This window comes from Hyperoodon ampullatus (genome assembly GCF_949752795.1).
Source record: "Hyperoodon ampullatus genome assembly, chromosome: 4".
NCBI lineage: Eukaryota > Metazoa > Chordata > Mammalia > Artiodactyla > Ziphiidae > Hyperoodon > Hyperoodon ampullatus.
In genome coordinates, this window is record NC_136917.1 from 37,449,684 (window position 1) to 37,470,656 (window position 20,973).

General features: G+C 50.3%; 1 protein-coding gene across 1 annotated transcript in view; it reads left to right on the plus strand.

Annotated features, from left to right (window-relative positions):
- Positions 1-20,973, plus strand: part of UNC13A (unc-13 homolog A) — a gene marked incomplete at both ends in the record, with an annotated part of 57,305 nt that overhangs the window by 9,876 nt on the left and 26,456 nt on the right. Inside the window, 11 exons of the mRNA XM_079701514.1 lie at positions 3-57; positions 1,934-1,969; positions 5,508-5,715; positions 12,261-12,800; positions 13,290-13,398; positions 15,187-15,233; positions 17,703-17,781; positions 18,446-18,517; positions 18,813-19,032; positions 19,615-19,842; positions 20,765-20,906. Coding sequence (XP_079557640.1) covers positions 3-57; positions 1,934-1,969; positions 5,508-5,715; positions 12,261-12,800; positions 13,290-13,398; positions 15,187-15,233; positions 17,703-17,781; positions 18,446-18,517; positions 18,813-19,032; positions 19,615-19,842; positions 20,765-20,906 — 1,736 coding nt within the window. The remainder of the gene's footprint in view (positions 1-2; positions 58-1,933; positions 1,970-5,507; positions 5,716-12,260; positions 12,801-13,289; positions 13,399-15,186; positions 15,234-17,702; positions 17,782-18,445; positions 18,518-18,812; positions 19,033-19,614; positions 19,843-20,764; positions 20,907-20,973) is intronic.

Here is a 20,973-nt window from a genome sequence, read left to right on the forward strand (position 1 = left end):
AGTATTCATTCCAGGATGAACAAGACAAGCCTCTTCCTGTCCCCAGCAACCAGTGTTGTAAGTACTTCTCAATTCCTTCCTGGGCTTCAACTGAAGCCCTCATCCCTCCTCTACCCCATGACTGTCCTGTGTAATGAGTGGGTCACTCATCTCCAGAGATATGAGTCCTAAGAGCACACAGTATCCCCTCACAGTGTAGTGGAAAGAAAAAGGGATCTGGGACTTGGGTTTGAGTCCTGCCTTACTATGTGGCCACAGGCATGTCCCGATCCCTCTCTGATCCTTAGAGCCCCTCTCTTTGAAACAGGGGCACCTGCCAGCCCCTGCATTCTGATGGTTTTTGGAAGGACCCAGAACATCTGGAGGCTTGAAAAACACTTTGCAGACTCTTCAATTCCATTCATTAGATCCTGGATGAGGACTTATAACTCATTCATCAAACTTCCACGAGGCCAACACAGACCCCCAAGCAGCCCACACTCAGATGGTGCAGACAGACAATCCTGCCAACACATGTATAATAGGCGCCCATTTATTTAGATAAAGAAACTGAGGCCCAAGGGGAGAAGTGACTTGCCAAGGTCACACACCTGGCAGGAGGCAGAGCCAGGGTTTGAACCCAGGTTGGAGGGGCGACAAGTTTGCTTCTCTTTCCAGTGTGCTACGTCTATTAATTATGATGATGATCGCCATGTTTCTCTGTATATTGTCCCTCCATCAAGGCAGGAGTGTCTATCCTCCTGTGGACACTCAGATGCCCCCAGACCAGGTCTCCACGGGTCTAGATGACTTTCTCCTAAAAGTGCCCTCCAAGTCCTCTGAAGTGAGGAGGAAGTGAAAATCATATAGTCTCAGAGGACAAAACCCCCACCCATGACACTTGGTCCCTACCCCACACTTCAACCTCTTTCTCCTTTTCCATCTGCTTCCGCATCCTCCTTTCCTCCCCTCTCACAGTCTCCCCTGTATCCGTCGTCCACCTCCCCCCACCCCCATATGCCCAGGATATGTGATGATGGAGCCTGGTGAAGGGAGGGGCTGGGGGACTGCAGTTGGGAGACCTCATTCCTAACTTGGGGTGTGATACGGAGAAAGTCCCTTATCTTCCCTGCCTGGGGAGGGGTCATCACTGCCCTGAAGAAATTACAAACCCCCTCTCTGGTGAATGGGGTCACTGAAGGATTGTGATGGGGGCAGAGACAGGCACGGTGGGGGCAGGAGCAGAGGACAAACAGCACCTGGGCAGGTGACCTGAAGCCAGAGGTGGGTTCAATTTGAGAATGGAGACCTACCACCCAGCGTTTACCTCCGAGTTCTCTTGGGACTGTCTTACCACCCCCATTTCACGAAGGAGGCAGCCAAGTGTCAGAGGAGTCAGAATTCTGGTCCAAGTGGTTTTTCTGAGATGCCAGATGCTGGGGATGAGGCGATGAAGATGTAGTTCTCTCCCTGGTCCTGATGCTCAGGCTGTGTGACTTTAGGCTTTTCACTCTACCTTTCTGAGCCCTCTTCACCTATAAAAGGATAAGAATGATTAAAAATAAAAACCCGCCCAACAGGGGTGTTTCAAAGTTGAGGATTTCCAGTCCAGTGTTTCTTTCATTATCTGGGGGTTGGGGGAGGGAAGGAATGAGGAGTGCTGACCCCAAACTTCAGAGTTGGAAAACCCTGGGTCCAAATGCCCTCTTTATTACTTCCTGGCTGAGCCTGTGGTCTTGTCAAAAAATGGGGGTATCCTGCCTTCCTCCCAGGGTGGTGAGTGAAGGTATAACAATAGTCAGTGGTTAAAGTGATACTCGGGGAAGATACACAGGGCAGAAGGGGATGGGGTCCTGGGCTGGGAGAAGGAGATGGGGAGGATGGGGGAGCCCCCCTCCCCATGCCTCCCCCTCTGCCTTCTCCCTTTTATTATCTCTGCCCCTTCTCTTTGTAGGCAACTGGAATTATTTTGGCTGGGGTGAACAGCAGAGTAAGTACTCAGCTTGATGTTCTGGGAGGCCATGGGGAGGTGGGCACCTCGGCGACCCTGAGGCCCCCGCTCCATTGCTCAGGGAAATGGGGAGCCTGTGGCTGGCACATTGGGGCCAGAGGACTGGCAAGACCCCTCTTGTGCCCTCCTGCCCCCTGATCACTAACATCTGTTGGAGGGTCCTGCTCTGTCTGGTGGGGAGTGGGTAAAACGACTCTGGGTGGGAGGATTCAGCTGGGAGGAGTGGGCATATAGACAGGAAACCTGCCTGTCTCCAGCTGGGCACTGTGGGCCCCCCACCCGCTTGCTCCCCCATGTATAACCTCATCTCCTCTCCTGTGATTCCTTCCTTTTTGTCTCCCCATCTTCCTCCTCTACCTGGAGCCCTCCTCCAGCCCCGATGTCACTCAGAGGCTGGTGGGCAGGGAGGGAAGAGGGTCTCAGACAGAGCAGCTGGGCAGAGACCCCCAGACAGATCTCACTCTGGAGACCTCAGCTCCCAAAGCCCCCCCAACACACACACACACACACATCTTCCTCCAATTTGCCCCTGGGGAAAAGAGACAAGCTACCTCCCCCAAAATTGGATGACCATTTTTCTCCTTAAGGAATAGCTCTCTTTTCCCCATGACCTTTTCAGAGAAATCCGGTCCTCTAGTCTAAGCGTGAATCTACCTCCTAATCTCTACTCCATCAACTGGGGGCCCTCCCACCCCACCCCCATATCCTGATGGACAAGTTGCACCCCACCCTCCCTCCAGGAGCAGGAAAACTGTTTACAAATACAGTTGACCCTTGAACAACATGGGTTTGAACTGTGCAGGTCCACTTATATGTGGATTTTTTCAATAAATACTACTACAGGACTACACAATCCCTGGTTGGTTGAATCCATGGATGCAGAATTGTGGATATGGAGGGCCAATTATAAAATCACATATGGATTTTCGACTGCACGGAGGGTTGGCGTCCCTAACTCTTACATTGTTCAAGGGTCAACTGTATTTTGATCCAAAAGTATTTGTCAGAAACAAGTCAATCAGAAGCAAAGTTAGCCAAAATAAGCATTTGGCAGACAGCTAGGCTTGATCCAAACCAGTTTGCCACAAACAAACAATACAGTAAAAAAAAAAAAAAGACATTTTGGATTAAAACCAGTTTAGCAAAAGCTGATAATTGGGTCAAGAAGAGCAAAGACAATTAGGCCAAAAGCAGGCCATTTTGTCAAAACAAAAGTGGCTGAAAATGCCTTATCCAGAAGCAGGCAATTTGGTCAAAAACTATTTGGTAAAAAGCAGAGTCTGGGTAAAAGCAGAAAGAATCCAAGAGAAAGCAATCTGCCCCTCAAAAACAGATAATTTGTCAGAGAAAATTAATTTGGTGAACATGCACAGAGCCTCATGTGATTTGGTTGGAAACATCTCAGTCCGGTCAAGGGCAATATGGTAGGCTATAAACCCCAATAATTGGGTAGAAAACAACTTGGTCAGAGGGGCAATTTGGTGATATTGACAAATTGTCCCCAGTTTCAGATCCCCCACTTTAGGCCCTTTATGGCTTCACAGTTCCACCCTGACGCCCACAAATCTAAGTTGCGGAAGTTCACAACTGCTTCTGCCCTTGATGCCAGCACTGTCAGCGCGCAGCGCATCAGAAGGTGGCCATATGGCAGGGACAGGATAAAAAGCTTGCAGGTCACAATGGCTCAAGTCAAATGAGAAACCAGGAAACCAGAGGTACTTTGGTAAGGCCGGCTTTGCTGGCTAAAAATGAATTTAAGGTTTTTCTGAAGGCAAAATAGGGAATGAATCAAATAGCTAGCTCTACGTGAAGTATGAAATTAATTTTTTAACAGTTTACCACATTAAAAATTTTTGACCTATTTTTTTAATATATAGAAATAGACTCTATTAATGGGAAAAGAATTAGAAAGTTAAAGCAAAAAAAAGTGGGAAAAGAGCAAAAATACTTAAAGGCATAAAGAGTACAAGCCACCCCCTTGGTGTTTAAAATCGCCAGTAAATTGATACCATGGCCGAGCATACTGTGGGCTTCCCAATCGGCTGGTTAATTTTGGGGGTGCTCACTTTTCAGCTCAACTGTTGTTGTCTAAATAAATTCAGTCTTTCCTGTTCCCACCACAATCCAACATCCTTTGAGACTTTTCTTTTTACTAAGAAAGAAAATCTGTTTTCCATTTACTAAGGAAAGCAAACCGAACTGAAACATCCTTTAATTCTTATTAAACACTTGGAGTTTGGCAACCCCTCCCTGTTCCATTAGAGTGATAGATTCTGGGCATGTGGTAGTCTTGCCAACCTAAGAATCTGATCTTTTTGAGGAAGACAGCACCTTGGTAGAGCCCCTTCTTTGTTCCTGCGTATGTGAGTTCAGGGCTGGGGTCCCCATCCTCGGATATTAAGGAATCTCTGAGGGTTAAAGGGCATTTACATTCTACCTTGTCCTCTTGATTCTCCAACTTCCCCGTGAGTATCTGTGTGACTCCTGTTATGGGAAGCCTGATGGAAAAACCAATATTGTTTTCAGAGACCCTGGACTTTAGTAAAAGTCCATTTTCACATTTGAGCCAAAAGACACCTTCCAATTTGTCCCTGTCCTCCTCATATTGTAGGACCTACCGTGGACCCCAGATTCTAGGTCCAGTTTGACCCACATACAGCAAAGCAGGGTTTTCCCTTCCCTTCTTCTTCTTTTTTTTTAATAGATCTTTATTGGAGTATAACTGCTTCACAATACTGTGTTTGTTTCTGTTGTACAACAAACTGAATCAGCCATATGCATACATATATCCCCATATCCCCTCCCTCTTGAGCCTCCCTCCCACCCTCCCTATCCCACCCCTCTAGGTCATCGAAAAGCACTGAGCTGATCTCCCTGTGCTACGTGGCTGCTTCCCACTAGCTAACTATTTTACATTTGGTAGTGTATATATGTTGATGCTACTCTCACTTCACCCCAGCTTCCTCCTCCCACCCCATGTCCTCAAGTCCATTCTCTATGTCTACGTCTTTATTCCTGTCCTGTCACTAGGTTCATCAGTACCTTTTTTTTTTTAAGATTCCATATATATGCGTTAGCATATGGAATTTGTTTTTCTCTTTCTGACTTACTTCACTCTGTATGACAGACTCTAGGTCCATCCACCTCACTACATATAATTTCGTTTCTTTTGATGGCTGAGTAATATTCCATTGTATATATGTGCTACATCTTCTTTCTCCATTCATCTGTCAATGGACACTTAGGTTGCTGCCATGTCCTGGCTATTGTAAATAGAGCTGCAATGAAGACTGTGGTACATGACTCTTTTTGAGTTATGGTTTTCTCAGGGTATGTGCCCAGTAGTCACTTCCCTTATTCTAAAGCCTATACCTCTATTAAAATGACCCAAGAGCCTTCATTCATTCTGGTAGATTCCCTTCTTGGGTGAGCAATCAGCAAAGACCCCCTAAATCTGAGAGACTGTGTTGGCCTCCATTGCGTGCTCTCTCTCTCCCTCCCCTCCCCTCTCTTCCAGATGATGACCCTGACAGTGCAGTGGATGATCGTGACAGTGACTACCGCAGCGAGACAAGCAACAGCATCCCGCCACCCTATTACACTACGTCCCAGCCCAATGCCTCGGTCCACCAATATTCTGTCCGACCACCACCCCTGGGTTCCCGGGAATCCTACAGTGACTCCATGCACAGTTATGAGGAGTTCTCTGAGCCGCGGGCCCTCAGGTAGTCACAGCGGTGTGAAGGATTCGTGTGTGTGTGTGTGTGTGTGTGTGTGTGTGTGTGTGTGTCCACCTCTTATCTCCTGGAGGGGGAGAGAGGAATAGGGGGTTGGAAGCAACTGGGGGTGGAGGTAAGTGGGTTCTAGGAAAGCAGCATCCATACTTTCTTATAGGCAGTAAAACCTTTTCTTTACCCAAAATCTTGCAAGAAAACTCCCCAAGCTTGGTTAAAGGGGGTCTGCTTTGGTGGAAGAAAGAGACGGAAGTCAGGAAGCCCCTGAGAGGTTCCCCTAAAATAGGCGGGCTCTTTGGCACTCCGCTTAAAAGCCCCTGGTCCCTTTGTACTCTCTAACTGTTCAGGGTAGGAGGTGAAAGGAGGAAGAGATGAGCGTTAATAGGGGTGGGAGGTGAGGCACAATGATGTTGGAAAGACTCCCAGCAAGCAGCTGACTCGTGGTCCTGGAGTGGTCCTACCTAGCCCTCCTGGTGACCCCTGACTCTATGTTCCTGACCAGCAGGCATGGGCACAGTGACTTGGGAGCTGCCCCTGCTCAGTCCAGCCACCATCACTACTCTTTTCAAAGTAGGCTGTCCCTAGACCTACCCCATAGGTGGGTCCCCTGGCTTGCAAGGGTGCAGTGTGTTGGTCCTTGAGCCTGTGAGACTGAAACTTGTGCCTGCTGCTGCCCACCCCCCCTCGCTGACCTGATCGCCCCAGTCCTGGTTTCTTAACAGAACAATAGCAAACATGATATTAAACAGGTGGGATATTTGTAAAGCACTTAGGGTGGTGCCTGAAAGTGCTACGTAGTGACTGTTAGATACACAGCGCAAATAATAGTATTCAGAGCTAACTATGTGCCCAGCTCTGGTCCAGCATCTTCCCTTCATCATCTCATTTCATTCTCTGGTTGGGAATATCATTGGTTCCATTTGACAGATGGGGAATCAAGGCACAGAGCAGTTAAGTCACTTGTCTGAGTCTCACACCTGGTAAATCATCATAAGGACTAGTGTTTATGGTGAACCCACTGGGTGAAAAGCAGTGGCCTGGTGAATTTTCTTTTTTGATTGTTTTGACTTTTGGCTGCGCTGGGTCTTCGTTGCTGCGCACGGGCTTTCTCTAGTTGCAGCGAGTAGGTACGGGGGCTACTCTTCGTGGTGGTGCCCGGGCTTCTCATTGCGGGGGCTTCTCTTGTTGCAGAGCACAGGCTGTAGGCGCGCGGGCTTCAGTAATTGTGGCTCATGGGCTCTAGAGCGCAGGCTCAGTAGTTGTGGCGCACGGGCTTAGTTGCTCCACGGCATGCGGGATCTTCCCGGACCAGGGATCGAACTCGTGTCCTCTGCATTGGCAGGCAGATTCTTAACCACTGTGCCACCAGCGAAGCCCCACCTAGTGGATTTTTGGTCATGGGTCTTATTGCAAAATGTTTGCTCCCCAAAGAATACATTTCCTCCATTAAAGGATGAGCAGGATGAAAATTTTTAGTGCTCTTAACCCCCTTGATGTTGAACCTATACTTCTATTAATATGACCCCCAAATCTCTTTAAGATATTAGGCTCAGTTCACACATACACCAGGGCCTCCTATTTGTGTGAGACCTTGATATATCAGAGTTGGAGGTTAACCCTATAACTTAGGTCCAGGACTAGGCTGGGGTGAGTGTGGTATGCTTGAAGTTGCCTCAAGTACAAAACTTAAGAGGGTGCCAAGAAACTCAGTACTCAAGATAAATAATACATTAATGCAATATTTTAAAAAATCAAAATGGATGCCAAAAACATCCATGAAAAAAATATCACCAAAATGTTCCTTTGTAAGAGTAGATTTTCTTGTATGTAAGTTATACTTCAATGAAATTTCTAAAAATCCATGACTAGCAAAATATACAAATTTAAGTTAAAACATGATCTGACTCTGCACTTGAAGGCTCAGCCTCACCTACCTCATTCTGATCCTGGTCCTGCTATATCTAGCCTATAAGCAAGAAAAATAATGATGGTTAATTGAGCACTTACTATGTGCTATGTATTCTAATGAGTCCCAAATAATATGCTTATTCTTTACACCAATCTTATGAGGTGAGAATTTACCTCTTCATCTCCCCATGGCTTTGTAGATAAGGAAAATGAGGCAGAGAGATTAAGTTACTTTCCTAAGTTCACACAGCTAGTAAGTGGCTGAGCCAAAATTTAAACCTTGTCAAGCAGACTTCTGAGTCCACAGCCACAATGCCACACTGCCTCTCAGCCCTAAAAAAGGCACCTGGGAACCTGAAAAGTTAGCCTCCCAAGGTCCTACAGCTGGACAAAAGTGATGTTCCCTCTATATCATCAGCAAGGACTTCAACCAAGGAGATTGTCCATCCTCTGTGTTACCAGCAGCATCTCAGAATCACCCCCGTGTTACCCCACATTCAAAAATTCAGGGGCAAACTCGCTATTAAACATAGCTATCCAGGCTCCCAAATTGCAGGCCTTCTCCAACTCTTGATGAAGAGGTTAATTACACAAACAAGTGTTTGCATCTGGTTGAGATTTGGAGAAGCCCTCAGAATCACTTTATTTCTAGTGCAGTAAGAAAATAAATTTTAAATGGTTTATCTTTTTGCCATCAAGGTAAATAAGCTTTCAGAGCTGTGCTGCCCAACATGGTAGACCCATGTGGCATTTTAAAGTTAAATTTAAAATAATTAAAATAAATAAAATTTCAGTCCCTCCATCTTACTGGACACTTTTCAAGTGCTCAAGAGTCATGCACATGTGGCTGGTGGCTACTAGGTTAGATGATGAGGACAGAAAACATTTCCATTTGCTGTGGAGAGTTTGGGTAAAACATAATTTGAAGAAAACCTTCATAAGCTCCCTACTCAGTCTTTACCATCATCCAATATAATATTTTTTGCAGGTATTTGAACAACTTTTATTTTGAATTTTCCTATGTTTTGTATATACCATAGAAAGTTTGGATAGTTTATATATGGGACGTTTTAGAAGGAACTTTTTAAAAAGACTGAGCATTTTGGATGCAACTAGAGATTATCATACTAAGTGAAATAAGTCAGAAAGAGAAAGACATATCATATGATATCACTTATATGTGGAATCTAAAATATGACACAAATGAACTTATCTATGAAACAGAAACAGACTTGCGGACATAGAAAACAGACTTGTCGTTGCCAAGGGGTGGGGGAGGGATGGAGTGGGAGGTTCGATTAGCAGATGTAAACTATTATGTATAGAATGGATAAACAACAAGGTCCTACCCTATAGCACAGAAAACTATATTCAATATCTTATGATAAACCGTAATGGAAAAGAATATTTTTAAAAAGAAGGTATAGGGGCTTTCCTAGTGGTCCAGTGAGTGGCTAAGACTCCACGCTTCCAATGCAGGGGGGCCACGGGTTTGATCCCTGGTCGGGGAACTAAGGCCTCTCATGCTGCACAGTGTGGCGAAAAAATAAATCAATAAAAAAGAAGAATATGGGGCTTCCCTGGTGGGGCAGTGGTTGAGAGTCCGCTTGCCGATGCAGGGGACACGGGTTCGTGCCCTGGTCCGGGAAGATCCCACATGCCGCGGAGCGGCTGGGCCCGTGAGCCATGGCCGCTGAGCCTGCGCGTCCGGAGACTGTGCTCCGCAACGGGAGAGGCCACAGCAGTGAGAGGCCCGCGTACCGCAAAAAAAAAAAAAAAAAAAAAAAAAGAATATGTATACAGTATAACTGAATCACTTTGCTGTACAGCGGAAATGAACACAACATTGTAAATCAACTATACTTCAAAAAAAAACAAAAGATTGAGCATTTAGTCTAACCTCTTTATTTTTTAGGTCCAAGGAAATGAAATGCCATACTCAAGGTAAAACATTTAGTGGCATAGGGGGGAGTAGAATTAGTCTTACCCTGGATTTATTCTAGCATTCTTCATTCAACTCCTTTGTGCTTGTGCTATCCTGAAAGCAAAGAACTAGATCTCTTTCCATTTGTATTCATGACTTCCTTATTCAAACTATCTTCAGAAGCACTCCTGTCTCCCTAACAGTTTCTCCTACCATTTTTGCGACTGCTACAATTTGTAAAGCATCATTCATTTGCACATTCAAGGTGGCTCAGACTTAAGCAATTATTGGAACAAAGTTTCAATGCACTGGAAACAGTTGAAAGGAGAGTAAGACATCAAATATTAAGAAAATATTAACTCTTTTAGTAGATGGAAAAGTCTCTTCTCTCTCAGAAAAGAAAAGCAGAAGAGTGCCCATCTTACAGATAGGGAAACTGAGGCTTAAAAAGTGGGAGCGAGTTGCTTGAGTCTCAGAGCAGGATGTGCACAGAGCTGGTCCCAGATTGGCTCCCATCCTGTGTGCCTGGCCATGTCTTGTCCTTCTCTGGCCTTGGGTGTGTCTGTCTGTCCTGGGGGGAGTCTATTTATTGTAAGCATTCCTGGAAGGGAATGGGGGAGTGGAAAATGGGGAGAACTCTCCACTCTCACCATGAGCAAGTCATACGGTGGGGAGGGGATGCAGAGGCAGAGTTCCCCTGAGAGTGACTCAAGCCACCATCCCAGGCCACCCTGGCCTTGCTGCCCAGTGCTGGATGATGCTGGGCCCCCAGAGGGACAGGCATTCCATCCCACAGGTCAGGATTTGACTGGAGGGAGGGACACAACTGGACACACTGGCAGAGGGGAAGGGCAGGGAGGGTTTCCTGGAAAAATGTGCCTGGGAGCCAACACTTGAAGGATAAATGAAGAGTCTTAGGAGAGGAATTCCAGGCAGAGAAGACAGCTCAGCTAAAGGCTGGAGAGGTGAACGGGGCCAGATCATGCAGGGAGGCCCTTGGTGGCTAACTCGAGGACATGGCATCCAGGGGAGGCATCTGGGGTCAGAGCTGTGTTGGACCCCAATGTCAGAGCTGGGGTGGGAGGAGAGTCTTGGGGACCACTGGGTCCCATGCCTGACCACTGGGGCAGTTTACGTGGTGCCCAGGGTCACAGATGGACACATCCAGGCCTGTGTGGAGATCCCAGTCCTAGGCTGCCCCCCTCACTTGGGACCCCAGAATGTGCTAGGGTGGACTTCTGGGGTATTCACTAGCAGAGGGAGTTTGGAGTCCTTTCCAGGCAAATAATACCTGCTGATCCCCCATCCCAGCTGTCTACAAGGACAGGCACTAAAAAGCAATCAACCATATACATAACTTAGCAAACAAGGACTAAAGGACTGTAGGAATCAAACCCCTGTTTGATTCCTACAGCATCCCAGGGCCTGGCCAGGGAAGAGGGTCCCAGTCACTGAGAATGGAGAAAGTGTTTAAGACAAGGAATGCTATTTATTGAATGACTGAATGAGTGGTTAGAAGGGGGATGAGAGGTGGCCCCTGTATCATGCTGTCTGCCCTCACGCAGAGACAGATATTTCTTCCTGGTCATGTCGAGTGTGATCCAGGGTGCATATAAGGAGCATATAATATGGGTGGGCGTGGGCTTGACCTGGCTGGAGGGTGGGGGAGACTCACTCAAAGAAGTGCTATTAAAAAAAAAAAAAAGTGCTATTTCAGTGGGCACCAAAGCATTTTTCCAGATAAAGCAGGCAAGAAAGGATGTTCCTGGCAGAGAGCACAGCAAGTGCAAAGGTCCAGAGGTGGGCACAATTTAGGGTGCTGGAGGGACAGCGAGGATGGATGCTGATGTAGTTGGAGCAGGGGGAGAGAAGGGAGGATGGAAGGAGATGGGGCTGGAGACGTTGGAGGATTTGGACCACACAGCGGTGCAGAGCACGGCACAGAATTTTATTTCAAGGGAGGCGTGGTAGGGTTTGGAACAGGGGAGGTCCGTGTTTGGGTTTATGATTCCAATAAGCCCCTTTGAGGCTTCTATGGAAAAATGTACTGTTCAGGAGAGAAGTGGATGTTGGGTAAGGCAGCATCGAGTGGAGATGGCGGAGCCTGGGCTAGGGTGGGGCCCAGGGTGCAAGGAAGTGGATGCACTGCACGTATGTTTACAAGGTGGAGCTGAAGGGACCCGCCGCAGGATCAGCTGTGAGTGGAGGTTGGGGAAGGAGTGGAGGCAGGGAGGCCCAAGTCCCTGATGAACGGAGGGGGCTTGGCAGTGGGAGGACCAGGTTGAGGCAGAGGGTAGGGGGTACATCAAGAGACAGGGGCTACTATGGTTGTTTCAGGAGCGCTAGGTCTCCAAGGGGGCTGTGGCAGGGACACTGATTCGGGGTCCCAAACATGTGGGTGAAGGCTTTGCAGCCTCCACAGTGCATGGATAGGAGTGGTGCACAGTAGGTCACCGATGATCACTAATGTCACTGATCTGGTTTTATTGCCTTCCCCCCAAGATGGTAAATGCCCCAAGAACTGGTGTTTTTGTCTTTTGTTCACGGCTGTGTTTCCCTGGCAACCAGAGGAGCTCCACCAATGCTGGGAATCCAGGGAATGACCAATCCAGGGAATGACTGGGTGATGGAACCTGTATGACCGGGGTTGGGATGGGCAGTGGGTCTGTGCCCCAGCCCCTGAGCCCTTGGCCCGTTCCTGTAGCCCCACAGGCAGCAGCCGTTACGCCTCCTCAGGGGAGCTGAGTCAGGGCAGTTCGCAGCTGAGTGAGGACTTCGACCCGGATGAACAGAGCCTACAGGGCTCTGAGCTGGAAGACGAGCGGGACCGGGACTCCTACCACTCCTGCCACAGTTCGGTCAGCTACCACAAGGATTCGCCTCGCTGGGACCAGGATGAGGATGAGCTGGATGAGGAGCTGGACGAAGAGCTGGATGAGGACCTGGAGGACTTCTTGGAGGAGGAGGAGGAGCTGCCTGAGGATGAGGAAGAGCTAGAGGACGAGGAGGAGGTGCCGGATGACATCCGAGGCTACACTGAGCGCGAGGAGGTGGCCGTGGCTGAGCCCAAGGACTTCAAGCGTGTCAGTCTTCCACCCGCCACCCCCAAGAAGGAGGACAAGGCCCCAGCCGTGCCCACCGAGGTCCCTGACATAGCCAAGGTGGCCCCTGAGCAAGCCGCCCCTGAGGAGGCACCTGCAGCTGAGCAGGAGCCTCAGCCTGAGCCCCTCAAAGCTGAGGAGAGGTAACAGGAAGGGGTTGAGGGCCTGTCACAAGGTCACAGGGTCAGTGGTGCCATGATGGGGTCAGTGTAGACCTGGGGAATGGGGGCAGAGGTTGTCACAGGGTCCTGAGTTTATTGAAGGGATCGGGATGCGTCTAGGAGGTCAGAAGTGGCTCAGTGGGGTCAGAGGGGGTCAAGCAGGGTCATGAAGGAGTCTTAGAGGTTGTGAGGGGCTGGAGGGTTTGACAGGGTTGGAGAGGTCACAAAAGCATCAGAAGAGTTGCAGAGGGGCCAGGAAGGTGGCAAAGGGACCCAGGAGACCTGAAGGTGTCAGAGAGGTGATGGGCATGTGGGAAGGTGGGGGAGGATCACTGAGGCTGGTCAGAGGGTCACAGGTGGGTCATTGTGTCTCCGAAGTGCCAGGGAGGCCATGGAGGGCCCAGCATCACTTGGAGGGTGGAGGGTGGAGGGAGTGCCGGCCTCAGAGCCTCATAAAACCCCTTGCCTCAGTTTCAGGCCACGAGAAGATGAGGAAGGCCAACAGGGTCAGGACTCCATGTCTAGAGCCAAGGCCAACTGGCTGCGAGCCTTCAACAAAGTGCGGCTGCAGCTGCAGGAGGTGAGTGAAAGCAGCAGTGGGCTCACCCCCAGCCTGGCCGCGCCCAGCGCCCCACCCACCCTCATTTCCCCACTCCTTCCATGCCCCAACCCACTCTGGTCTTTTCCCTGGCCCTGCCCACACTAGCCCATGCCACTCATGAGCCACCTGGCCACGCCCACTCGCCACCCCACCCACCACCATGCCTCCACACATCCTGGTTCTTCTATGGCTCTGCCCACCCCAACCTGTTCCCATCCGTGCCCAGCCTGGCCCTTCCTTAGCCCCACCCACTCCTGCCCTGGCCCCAACCCCACCATTCCTGGCCCAACCCCTGCCCAATCTGACTCCTCCCTGGCCCTACCCATGCTTGCCTACTCTCCCCTGCAACCAGCTGGCCCCGCCAAGGTCTAGTCCAGCCTCCCCCAGGGCAGCCTGGGATTTCTAAGTGGGGAAGAAGGAGAGGCGAACTGGAACCTAGAGCTGAAATTAAGCTGAGGTCATGGCTATGGCCAAGTTCAGCGGCCAGGTTCATGAATAGGGATAGAGGTTAGTGATAGGGTTATAGGTCAGGGTTAGGGCAGCAGTCAAAGATCAGAGTTCAGGGTTAGACTTGGTAATAGGGGAAGAAGTCAGTGCTTGGGCTCACAATGGGTGTCAGAGTTGGGGTTTGGGAAAGGTCTGAGATCTGGTCAGTATTGCAGAAGAAATTAGGTGAAAAATAGAATTAACGTCAGGGTCAGGATGACTGTTCAGATGGGCAGCAGGAATGAGGCCGTTCATTCAATCCTTTATTCACTCAACCTGCTCTGGGCTGGACACCAAGCAGTGTTATTATCCAGGGTGACCTTCCAAACTGGGGTGAGGCTGGCAGGAGGAGATCCTAAACAGACTCCCAAAGTCTTAGACCTTCAATTATCAGAGCTACAAAAGTTTCAAATCAAATTTCTTATCAGTTGTACAGTAGAATTTTCTTTTACCATACAGTCTCATGGTTCTAAATTCAAACAGTAGAAGAAAATATACTGTGAAAGTCTATTGAATAACTTTCACTAAGTCAACAAATTAAATGAAAAAGACAGCAACTACCCTTGTAATGGAACTAGTGATATGACAAGAAAAATAAACATGAGCAGGATCTCTGGGTTTCATAGAGGGGGCATAAAACTAATCCAAGGCAATCAGGAAGACTCACTGGAGGAGGTGACACTTAAAGTGAAGTGATATCCAAAATACTTAAACAATATTTCAGAAGAAGGTATCAGACCCATCTCCCTGTCCCCCCCACCACCATGCCACCCTTTAGTTGCATGGTAGGGGGTGTTGACCCTGGGTCCACACTGAGACCTGAATGATAGATGGAGGCTGTTCGGGTGCAGAAGGCGGGAGAGCATATATACAGGTGGCACTGCTCGGGCAAAAGACCTGGGGCATGAGATCAGATAATCAGGTGAGGCAGGGGGAGTTTAGTGAGTGATAGGATCTTATGAGTATTGAGCCAGCCCCTAAGAATGGCAGGACTATAGAGCACAAGCTCTTGTTCGAGATCATGCTAACAAATCCCCAATTTTGACAGACAAAGGAGACTAAAGTTCACTGAGGTTGGTGTCAGAGAGTATCTCCTTTCTTCTCATTTTACAGATGGACAAACTGAGGCCCAGAAAAAGCCAGTGGGCTCCCTAAGGACACACAGTGAGGACTAGGACCCAGGCCTCCTGACTCCCAAAAGGGAGACAGCTGTGGGTGTGGTACATGTGCTGCCCTGGGAAGGGGCAGCCACACTGACCATATCCGTCTTCTGTCCTGCAGGCCCGGGGAGAAGGAGAGATGTCCAAATCCCTGTGGTTCAAAGGCGGGTGAGTATCAGATCTTGGGGGTGAGGGAGAGGAAGTTTTGAACCCAGAGCCTGAGACTGGTTTGCACCATAACCTCAGCCCAGCCAAGGCAGGGAGAGATTCCATTTAGACAGGGAACAGATTGCACATGAGTGAAATAATGTAGCCACTGTAATAAGGCACTCATGACAAGAAGGAGCCAAAGATAGTAGTAACACATTGAATCCTCACAACAAACCCATGGGGGGCCCACTACCCCTATTTTACAGATGGAGAAACAGTCCAGAGAGGCCTTGCTCAAGCCACTCATATAATTCAAGAACATTTCCCCGTAGAGATAAATGTAAGGTAAAGAAGAAACCCATTTCCTGCACAATACATCTGCAACCCTGGAGTGAATTTTTTGCTTTGATTCTGCTTTTACATTTCTCAGATTATTGCTACAGTTGCTGGCTGTTTCATAACGATAGTTGTTGGTCTTACATGGAGCATTTGTCATACCTAATTTCTTAAGTTATTGCTTTTCCGGGGTGTTTTTTCAGCACTTGTGTGGTGAGGCTAGAGGATGCAAAAGATATTTGTAAATTACACTAATGTTTTAAATAACAGCTGGAGAGTGACTGCCTTCCCTTGTACATCCTTTTCAAACAGAGGCAGGGACACAGGAGCTGTGACTCCCAGATGGGCAAGTGTCCCATGTGGGGAGCCCTGGAAGTGGGGTCTGAGATGCGGGCTCCTGTGTGCATGATTTATACAGGAAGCACTCTCAAGAAAAGCCTGTGAGGGCTTCCCTGGTAGCGCAGTGGTTAAGAATCTGCCTGCCAATGCAGGGGACACGGGTTCAAGCCCTGCTCCCAGAAGATCCCACAGGCTGCGGAGCAACTAAGCCCATGCGCCACAGCTACTGAAACCCACGTGCCTAGAGCCCGTGCTCCTCAACAAGAGAAGCCACCACAATGAGAAGCCCGCGCACCGCTACAAAGAGTAGCCCCCGTTTCCCGCAACTAGTGAAAGCCCACGCACAGTAATGAAGACCCAACACAGCCAAAAATAAATAAATAAACATATAGGGCTTCCCTGGTGGCGCAGTGGTTGAGAATCTGCCTGCTGATGAAGGGGACACAGGTTTGAGCCCTGGTCTGGGAGGATCCCACATGCCGCGGAGCAACTAGGCCCGTGAGCCACAACTACTGAGCCTGCGCGTCTGGAGCCTGTGCTCCGCAACAAGAGAGGCCGCGATAGTGAGAGGCCCGCACACCGCGATGAAGAGTGGCCCCCGCTTGCCACAACTAGAGAAAGCCCTCGCACAGAAACGAAGACCCAACACAGCAAAAATGAATAAATAAATTAATAAACTCCTACCCCCAACATCAAAAATAAATAAATAAATAAACTTATAAAAAAGAAAAGAAAAGCCTGTGAGGCAGGCAGGACCAGGTAGGAGAAACAGCCAAGCAGAGAGGTAGTTCAAGAGTCACCAAGCCTCTGCCTGATCCTGCAGGGAACGCTGGAGCATGAATAACACCCCAGGGCTTGTCCAGAGTCACTGACTGCCAGGCATCACTCTCATTGGCCTATGAGAACTTTCTGGAGAGGAGCCACACCTGAACCCTCTCTGGGAACACCTGCATCTCTCAGTAAAGTAGATTTGGACAGACCACCGCAGCATCTGCCACAGCCCTCATTCTGATTAGCCAGCTACAGCAAAGCTGCCAAGAGGCAACAGCACAAATACAATTTCCAGTTCCCTCTTTCTCATGGGCTTTGAAATCACTTCTTCCAGGATAGACTTTAAATATACACAAATATTTCCAATTTTGAGCGTAAAGAAAGATTTCGTTGATATTCTATCATATTATTTAGATTTGCCTTAATTCAAATTTTCATTAAACGTGGGCAACTGTATCATCTCCCCATTTCTCAGATGAGGAAGTTGAGGCCCAGTGTCTTCATTTCTTAGGGCTGCCATAACAAACTACCACAAACGGAGGGCTTAAAACAACAAAAATGTATCTTCTCTCAGTTCTTGGAGGCCAGAATTCCAAAACCAAGGTGTTGGCAGGGCCACACTCCCTCTGACTTCTGTAGGAGAGAATCCTTCCTTGCCTTTCTAGCTTCTGGTAGTTGTTGGCAATCCTTGGTATTCCTTGGATTGTAAACGAGTCACTCCAATCTCTGCCTCTACTATCACACCACTGTCTTCTCCCTGTGTGCCTCTCTTCTCATAAAGACACCACTCATATTGGATTAGGAGCCCATCCTACTCTAGTATGAGCTTGTCTTAACTAATTACATCTGCAATGACTCTATTTCCAAATAAGGTCACATTTTGAGGTACTGGGGGTTAGGACTTCAATGTATCTTTTCGAGGGACACAATTCAACTCTTAATACCTGGGGAGATCAGGTGTCCTGCCCAGGCCTCAGGAGATGTCTGCTGGAGGAAGGGGAACTTCCCTGGGCCCTTGACGTCCCTGGGTGTGTCTTGCAGCCCTGGCGGTGGTCTCATCATCATCGACAGCATGCCAGACATCCGCAAGAGGAAGCCTATCCCACTCGTGAGCGACCTGGTGAGCACCTGTGCCCTCCCCTGCCCAAGCAGAGCAGCCCTGCTACAAGCAGTGTACAACCTGTACAACTGCCCGTGGCAGAACTGGGGCTGGGGACTGGCAAGGCATTCTCTGGGACTAATGTGATCTAATTTCTACCCTGCGTGCTACATGGACACTGCGTGGACACTTCAGGCCATGGTGAGTGATGGCAGCCCAGGGCCTTGAATCTCCTCCCGAGACCCCTGCCCCCGACTGGGATCTTCCAAGTGGTCCCCATCCCATGGGTTCTGGGGAGGGGACCTTGCCATGTCCAACAGTTCATGGGTCGGGAAGACAGCAGGTGACTCCCCACCTTGTTTCATGGCCTGGCTGGTGGTTTTGCTCTGTGGCTGTTGACCATGGCCAAGTGCAGTTCCCCAGTCTGGTCCATGGTGGTGGGGAATGGGTGAGTCAGAGGTGTGGGGCTGCTCCCTTTCCAGGGCCTCTTCTAACCTGGAGCCTCTGTCACCCCCCAATTCTTTTCTGGTTCTGCTCCCGCTGCTGTGACCTGTTTCCTATTTGTGGCTGTGGCTTGAATCCGTGGCTGGCGGCCCCAAACCATGGCTGGGGATTCTGCTCGCGGTGACAACCCCCCGGGTGCCAATCGATCCCTCTGACTCCCTTGGTGAATTCCCTATTCCAGTCTCTGGTGCAGTCCAGAAAAGCAGGCATCACCTCGGCCTTGGCATCCAGCACTTTGAACAACGAAGAGCTGGTGCGTGGGGCACCTCCCCTTCCCCAGCTTGGAGGGCGGGGCTGGGGGGGCTCCTGGAGGAAAGGAAGGGGGTGGGGCAGAGACAGGCACTCCTCGCTTTCCAGAATTCCGACAACGCAGCCGCCAGCGAGCACAGTCTGTGCATAGGAACCCGTGGATTCCGACAGTGTGGGGCCGGTGACGGACCGGGACTTTACCATACTCAGAACGGGGCGGGGGAGGGATGAGGGCGGGGCAAGCCAGTGCCCCCAGGTTAAGGCTCTACGCCCATGTCGCATGCCCTCCCTCCCCGCAGAAAAACCACGTTTACAAGAAGACCTTGCAAGCCTTAATCTACCCCATCTCGTGCACGACGCCGCACAACTTCGAGGTGTGGACGGCCACCACACCCACCTATTGCTACGAGTGTGAGGGGCTATTGTGGGGCATCGCGCGGCAGGGTATGCGCTGTACCGAGTGCGGTGTCAAGTGCCACGAGAAGTGCCAGGACCTGCTCAACGCAGACTGTCTGCAGCGTGAGTGCCGTGCTCCCGCTGGAGCGGAGACGGAGGGGCAGGACAGTTAATGGTTAGGGGGCGGGGCTCTGACGAGGAGGAGGGGGCGGGACAGGGGGCGGGGCCGTGGGACGGGATGGGAGCGACAGGAGGGGAAAGGAGAAGTGAGAGGGGTCCTAGAGGGGTGGGGCGGGACTCAGGGAGGAGCTAAACTGTTCAAGGGACGGGCTTAATGGGAGGCAGCGGCTTCCACGGAGAAAAAATAGAGTTAGGGTTAGGGTTAGTTCAGAGGTGGGAGGGGGCTCAAGTTGGGGAGAGGAGTCCGAGGAGGGGAGGGGCTTGGAGAGGGCAGGGTGTCGGAGGGGAAGGGGACTCACGCGGAATGGAGGGGCTAAGATGGGGGTGGGAACTTTAGGGGGAAAGGCCTGGTTGGGGGAAGATTCAGAGAGCAGGTAGGAGCTCTGGCAGCTCTAGCTTTGGGGGGATGATTCACCTGAACCCCGTGTCCGTGACAGCAGATGAGGAAGCCCTGGAGTGGGGATCAGGGTTCTCGCTCCTGGGAGGGAGTGCTCTGTGTACAGTGACGGCTGTCTTTGTGCGCAGGGGCGGCGGAGAAGAGCTCCAAGCACGGGGCGGAGGACCGGACGCAGAACATCATCATGGTGCTCAAGGACCGCATGAAGATCCGGGAGCGCAACAAGCCCGAGATCTTCGAGCTCATCCAGGAGATCTTCGCGGTGACCAAGACCGCGCACACGCAGCAGATGAAGGCCGTCAAGCAGAGCGTGCTGGATGGAACGTCCAAGTGGTCGGCCAAGATCAGCATCACCGGTGAGGCCGCGGGGGGGAGGGGGAGGGACGGCCACGGGGGTCCCTTCTTCTCGGCCCCCTGTGCTCCCTCCCACGCCCCTTCCTTCCCTTTGCTGCACGTATCTGAGCGTCCCCCTGACTTTCTCATGTCGGTGTATATGCGTTTGTGCCCACAGCCTGGGCATATATGCCTCCAAACCTGTTTGCATGAAACTATCTGGGTGCATCTCGCTTGGTAGCCTCCAGAACCTGACCTCAAGGAGAGGAGTTGAGGGCACACAGTTTATCTGGGAAGTGAACCCAGGAAGCCCCCAGGGGTATTGGGAAGTGAGACCAGGAGGGAATAAGTCCTACCCGGGGTGCCACCGAGCAGGCGAAGCAGTGGACACCTAGGACCACTGGGGGACGTTATTGACCTCCCAGGGCTGAGAGGTCCTTCCCAGGGGTGGGGGCCTTGTGGTGTTTATCCATTCCTCATCATCATTGGGATTTCCCTGAAAACAGACTCCAAGATGAGGATTTCAGGGCAGATGGGTATCCAGGAGGTGGTCCCAGGGAGTGCCAGTGAGAGGTGGAGACATGAGTTTGAGAGCCGGGAGGTAAAGAGCCCTGCGGAGGATGCCAATGAGTAGGTCATACAGTGGGCAACTGGGGGCTCAGTCCTGCTGGGGATCTTAGGGGGACATTGTAGAGCACACACCCGAGTGTCCCACCCCAAGGGTGACCCTGGGGCACCTTCATATTCTTCATTGGGTGAGGGTTCCCTGGAGGTTAGCTCTAGCAAGCCGAGCATGCCCAGTGGGTGTGTCCATGGGCTCCTGTGGCCAGAACAAAGCCCTCAGTCCTTGTCACAGGCATTCCCTGTGGAGCCTGTGACAGTGTCTGTTCTTGGCATGCCTTGCTCCTTGAGCCCACATTTATATTTGTTTTGTGTGTCTTCCAGTGGTCTGTGCCCAGGGCTTGCAGGCAAAGGACAAGACAGGATCCAGTGACCCCTACGTCACCGTCCAGGTCGGGAAGACCAAGAAACGGACGAAAACCATCTATGGAAACCTGAACCCCGTGTGGGAGGAGAACTTCCACTTGTAAGTGTCTGGCTGGGCCCCCAGCCCCCTATATGGAGCTCCCTGTTGGAGCAGCTGAAGGGTGGCC